This window comes from Equus asinus, chromosome 2 (genome assembly GCF_041296235.1).
Source record: "Equus asinus isolate D_3611 breed Donkey chromosome 2, EquAss-T2T_v2, whole genome shotgun sequence".
NCBI lineage: Eukaryota > Metazoa > Chordata > Mammalia > Perissodactyla > Equidae > Equus > Equus asinus.
Window position 1 is genome coordinate 50160420 of NC_091791.1, and position 6000 is coordinate 50166419.

Below are 6000 nucleotides of genomic sequence, written 5' to 3' on the forward strand. Positions count from 1 at the left end.
CGGTACCCGCCCTTCCCTCTCGATCCTGGCCAGAAAACTCCACTTCCCGGATTCCCGGCCACTCTCTCCCGCCCCCTCCCCGAGTGATCCAGCTAGCGCTGTCCTGATGCCAGCGAAGTGCCCAGCCCAGCTGCGCACCCCCCGCACCCAAGCCGTGCCCCCGGAACTGGCCCCAGCTTCCTCACTCTCCCTGAGCCTACGGCTCCCCAGATTCTGGGCGCACCCCTCAGGCGTACTAGGGCTGAAAAAAGTCCCACCCCGCCCCCCAGTCACACCGCCAGCCTCTAGTTCTGCCCGGGAGCGGCCTCCTCCCCAGAGGCGTTCCGTGCCTGGTTGTCCCAGCAGCCTTCTCCCGCACCCCATGAGGGGCCGAGACCCCCGGGGAGGACAGACCCGCATGGTCCCGAAGGGGCGCCTCCCTCTCCCCCACCCTCCGGGAGCCCGCAGGTCTCGACTGGGATTGTGCTCGCTGCGGCTCCTCGGGAGCCTCGGGGAGCCCGGGGGCTGCCCGGGTCGGGGTGCAGCCTCTCCCGGGGGCGGGCGGAGGTCGGCGCTGCGGCGCGCCCCCCGGGGGCACTCACGATGGTCACGCTGGCTTTGCGCAGGTCGCGGTTCTCCTCCTGCAGCGCCTTGCACTTGAGTTTGTAGGTCTCCAGCTCGATCTTCAGCACCTTGTTCTCCTGCTGCAGCGAGGCCAGGCGGTTGGTGAGCTCCTCCAGGCGGAACGGCGAGATGACAATGCCCCCCGACTTCCCACCGCCGCCGCTTCCCCCGCCGCCACCGCCGCCGCCGCCGCCCGAGGTCGACGAGCAGGACGACTGCATGGCGGCCGAGCTGCTGCTGTTGCCCCCCGCCCCGTCCGTGTCGCTCTCGCTGGCGCTGTCCGCCATGGCCGCGGCGGGCTAGGGAAAGGAGGAGGAGGAGGAGCAGGGAGGCGGCGGCGGCGAAGGCTGGGCTGCGAATGAGTGGGCGCCGGCCGAGCACAGGGGAGCGCCGAGCTGGGCGCCTGGCACCAGGGCGCAGACTCGAAGCGGCGGCGAGAGAAAGAGAGGGAGCTTCCCGCTGCCAAGGGACCTCCTCTGCCAGAGAACAGAGACCCCGCCCGGGCTCGGGCAGTATTGCACTGGGGCTAGCTCCAGCCGGGCCTGGCGCGCTCACTAGGCCATCCTGCAAAGCTTGCCGAAAGCTCCGGGACCCGCCCGCTGCCGCCGCGGCCCGCCTCCCGGCGTCGGCCGGCGGGCCAGGGAGGCCCGGGCACTGCCGGTGCGGGAGAACCAGGCCAGTCTCAGCACCCGCCGCTCTCCGGCCGCACGTGTTCCGAGGGAGGGCCTCCGAGCCCCCTGTCCTAAACCCACGGCCGCCCAGCCTCTTCCGGGCTCGCGCCCGCTCTTGGAAAAAGGAAACCCAATGGGCCCCCTGGCCTCGCAGGTGCTGGGCACACGTGGAAAGGTCAGCCCGGCTCCGGCATCTAGCCCCGGCCGAGTCGTGGCCCCATCTTCCGCAGACTGTGTGTGCTCGTGTCTCCCTCTGTCTGTTTCAAACATACACGCAGCCCTTTCAGTTTTATCTTCTCAGTGAGTTTGACTGGGAAGCTTTGGATAGGGCTAAGAGAACAGAAAGTTCCCCTGCAAGGAAGGGGGGGTGGGGGAGGGGGGGGCCTGAAACAACAGCCACAGGTTAACCTCGTTAAGAAAGAATTTGCAGAGACACACCGCCCTCTGTACTGCTCATAATCTCACAAAGCACACAGCGTTCAATTGTTTAAACAAGGTGCAACTTTTTTTTCCTTTTTCTCTTTGCATCTTGCAAACAGTGCCGGGACATGTCACGCAGTAGGATTAAGACACTAACATTTATCTAATCCAAAAAGAAAAAATGATAAACACTTTTTGTGGATTGAAACATCTCTTTAAGCGCCAATTTTCCAAAGTATCTGCAGACATAGTATTACGCTATACAAATAAGTGAGACTGCAACATAACCATCGTCTTTCCTTACTGTCGTCTTGCCCGCTCCTAGAAAACTTTAACGGGTCAAAAATAAAACAAATTAATTACTCTAATGTAGTCTAATGCAGGGTTCTAGTTTTGAAACAAGAAATTCAAAATCAAAACTTGTATACCCCTCTCCCCTCCAAAAGAAAGGCTTGCAGGAAATTGGCCCAGCAGGTGAGATGATTCTAAACACTTTACACTGTTGACACAAAACAGCTTTCACTTACGTATAAAAATTGGAAAGTGAAAGTGACCAGACTAGTTTTATTATCCAGGGTTAATTAAGGGAAGAGCAAACATATGGAAACAGAAATTGGAAAAAATAAGTGTAAAAATGTTTCGATCGCTTTGAACTTTTAGAAAATTTTATAAGATGTTAGGCAGGATAAAGAGGTGGGGAAAGGAACAATTTTTATTCCCGCTCCTCCATTGTCTTTAAAGCTAAATTTGATCTAATGATTAAACTGTTATTCAATGGCTAATGGAAACTGGTAACAGAATAAACTAAAACTCCAAGTGTTCCAAATGACATCATCTTTTACCAAGATGGCTGCTTTTAGCAGACAGCTCAGAAATGCCAGCTGCAGCTAAACTAATTTCTCTTGGTTATTTTTTAGTTTAGCGCTAGAGGAATTCTGAACTTAGTCATTGTTGGTGTGGCAGGAAAAAACAAAGAAAGAATTGGCTTTGCTCTTCAGAAACATATAGCCAATGTAAATAGCTCTATTATAAGTGATCCAGTTTAATTTTCACTAAAATTTATGTCTCTCCCTGACTTTTCCTTTCGGGGATCGGGTACATGAGACAAGCAGCTCATTTAATTGGAAACGGCTTCTGGAAAACTCACTTGCTGGGTGAAATGGAAGAGGAACGTTAGCAGGGAGTAGCACCACAGGAGGAAACTCACATTTAACAGCATTCTTTCCACTTTATTCAGCACCGTGATAAAATCTTAAGAGAGTCTGGCTTCCATACTTCACAAGTTTCTATTGTTCCCTATGCCATAGTATCTTAAAGATTCCACTTTTAGAGCTTATTGCAACAGAAACATTCCTTCCAGGCAAAGCAGGGGGCAAGCTGGCTCACTCTCAGCTTTATCACCAACTGCCTGCCTCAGAAAGGCCGACTTTCTGCTTCAAGTTAGCAGAGGGGTGGGGTTTACAGCGCCTGGCTTTCTTAAAGGACCCATGTTGTGGCAAGCTTAAGAATGTATTGGTCTTGAATAGGATTTGAAGGGAAAGTGCATTTTGCCATGGCACTTGTAGGCAGTAATCGTGTTTAGGAGACTTTAGGGGGAAAGCCATCTTCTAAAGCTTCCCTGCTGATACAGATGGGAATAAACTGGAGAATATTTGTTCGCTGTGGTTTTTATTGTTATTGCAAAGCAGAAGCGTGTCTAATTTTCTACTTCTTGTAAAAGTGATTCCCCTTGTAAACAGACCATTTATCACAACATTGGTTCAGTAATAGCATTACAATGGAAACACTAGTTACAAAACCAATAATATCATTATAAAACTCCTTCTCAGCTTTCTAGGGGAAATGAATCAGAAGAATAAATGGCAGTGTGTGCTGCCTGGAGGAAGAAGAGACAAATTTAGATAATCACTTCCATTGGAGAAATAATGAAATTTACCCTTGCCCTATTCCAGATTCGAAAACGTAACAGTAAAGGAAAAACATATCTTCAGTCTAATTGCAAGGCACAGCACCAAAATCTTTGTCTAATGCCCTTTGTGCAGCTGATTTACTCTATGGCCTTAGAACTTTCAATAGTAAAATTAAAATAATAGCATAAATCATAGAGAAAATTTGTTGTTTAATTTTTAATGGCTATAAATAAATTGCTGTACATATCTAGTTACTTTAATGTCAGATATGAGTGATGTTATTCAAACTCTGAGTGGATTTGGTGGTTACAGGAGCTATCATTACAGTTTTGAAAAAGATTGGAGTGAGCCAAGTATGAGCTGGCTATCATAAAATGTCAGCATTTGGATAGAATCATAGAAGAATGTGCACGATGGTGCTATCATTTCTTGAAAGGTACTTGATGGTGTTTACTTAAATACACTTTTGATTTAGAAGCTATGACTAGTCCTAGGAAGTACAGGGTTTCTCAACTTTGACATTATTGACACTTGGAGCTGGAAAATTCCTCATTGGCCTGGTGGGGAGGGGACTGTCCTGCGCTTGGTGAGATATTAGGCAGCATCTCTAGCCTCTCCCTCGAAATGCCAAGAGCATGCCAACTAAAAATGTCTCCAGATATTGCCAAAATATTCCCTTAGGGCAAAATTACCCCCAGTTGAGAGCTACTGGTCTCCTAGAACAATTACTTTTGCAGGGCGAAAGCAGGTGTACTTTGGAGTGGCTTTTCTGGCAACACATTAATTACATACATACCCCTAAACCATCAAGAGAGTCTCCTTCTCATTTCACATTCCACGTGTCAACTAGCCAGGAGATCCTGAACCCAAACAACCATATCCACACTTCCTACTATTGCTTTTCTTCAATGACTCCATTTCTTTAACATGCTTTTTCAATATTGTATACTTAACATCAAACTAGCCTTGCATATGCAATGTCCCACCCAAGCAAGAGACCATGATTACAAGATGGATTATGTGTCTCATCTCTACCCTCCTGTTTGCGTTCACTCATTATTGGTTCACCAGAATCAAAACCATTTTCACAAATGGCAGTCTAAAGAAACAAGTCACCAGCTAAAGTAAATCAGATGAGAATCAAGTCAGAATTTCAAGAAAAAATGAAACATGTGACTTATAGGTCTGGAAATTTGGCAGCCTACAAAACCTAAAACTTGTCTTGACACAGATCATACAGAATTGCTGGCCAGGAAGTGCTTTTTTAAATCCTACTAAATACACAGCAGAGCTTGAAAGAGTAAAAGGAAATCCCAGGCTCCAAAAGCTAAGAGGAAAACTAGAAACAACCTAAATATCCACCTACAATATAATCCTGTCATATTCATGCAATGGAATACTACACAGGAATGAGAATGAACAAACCACAACTACAGAAAGCAAAAGGAGTGAGCCTCACAAACATAGTGATAAACAAAGGAAGCCAGATACAAAAGACTATATGTTGCATGATTGTATTTCTATAAAGTTTAAAAATAGGCAAAATTAATCTATTATGTTAAAAGTCAGAATGATTCTGCTTGGGAGGAGATAGTGTTTGGAAAGGACTCTAGGAGATTTCTAGCAGTGTTCTTTCTCTTTATCTGGGTACTTGTTACATAGGTATGTTCACTTGTGAAAAGGTATTGACCTATATGTTTATGATCACTGTGCTTTTCTATATGTATATTATGCTTCAATAAAAGGTATGAATCAAAAAATAGGAGGGGTGGGGCACTGTAAACCAAAGTAGTAATCTGGCAGCTGAAACTGGGGCAGTAGCACTATGGGTCTTGTTAACCATGACGTTTGAGTTTAACACCCATCAGGGACAAGACTTGAGGCCTAGGGGCCATACAAGGCAGGAATGTGTGACTAAGACACCTACAAACCATCAAAGAGTTACATGCACACTGAAAGGCTGGACTAGTGGGAAAAGTCTCTCTACCAGCAAACAGAAAAACAACAGGGAAGCTTGTTTGCCTTAAACTTTATTCCAAATTTTTTTTTAAACAGTTTCTTTGGAAAAGTTGTAACCTAGACCTAAGCTTCATGGAGCTAAGAGCTTCACATATATACGTCATACTACCTATAGGATCCAGAAACCCCAAAGATATGACATCATATCTTAAAACTTGGGCTGGGGGCCAGCCCCATAGCCAAATGGTTAAGTTTGTGTGCTCCACTGCAGTGGCCTGGGGTTTTGCTGGTTCAGATCCTGGGCGCGGACATGGCACTGCTCGTCAGGCCATGCTGGGGCCACGTCCCACATAGCATAACCAGAAGGACCAGCAACTAGAATAACAACTATGTACTGGGGGGCTTTGGGGAGAAGAAGAAAAAAAAAAAACAAACTT

At 47.4% G+C, this 6000-nt stretch overlaps 1 protein-coding gene across 1 annotated transcript in view; it reads right to left on the reverse strand.

Annotated features, from left to right (window-relative positions):
• CCDC6 (coiled-coil domain containing 6) overlaps window positions 1–1538 on the reverse strand; it is a 107999-nt gene extending 106461 nt beyond the window's left edge. Inside the window, exon 1 of the mRNA XM_014833383.3 lies at window positions 582–1538. Within this exon, the coding sequence (XP_014688869.1) occupies window positions 582–890 (309 nt within the window). The 5' untranslated portion in view covers window positions 891–1538. The remainder of the gene's footprint in view (window positions 1–581) is intronic.
• Between the last annotated feature and the right edge of the window lie 4462 nt (window positions 1539–6000).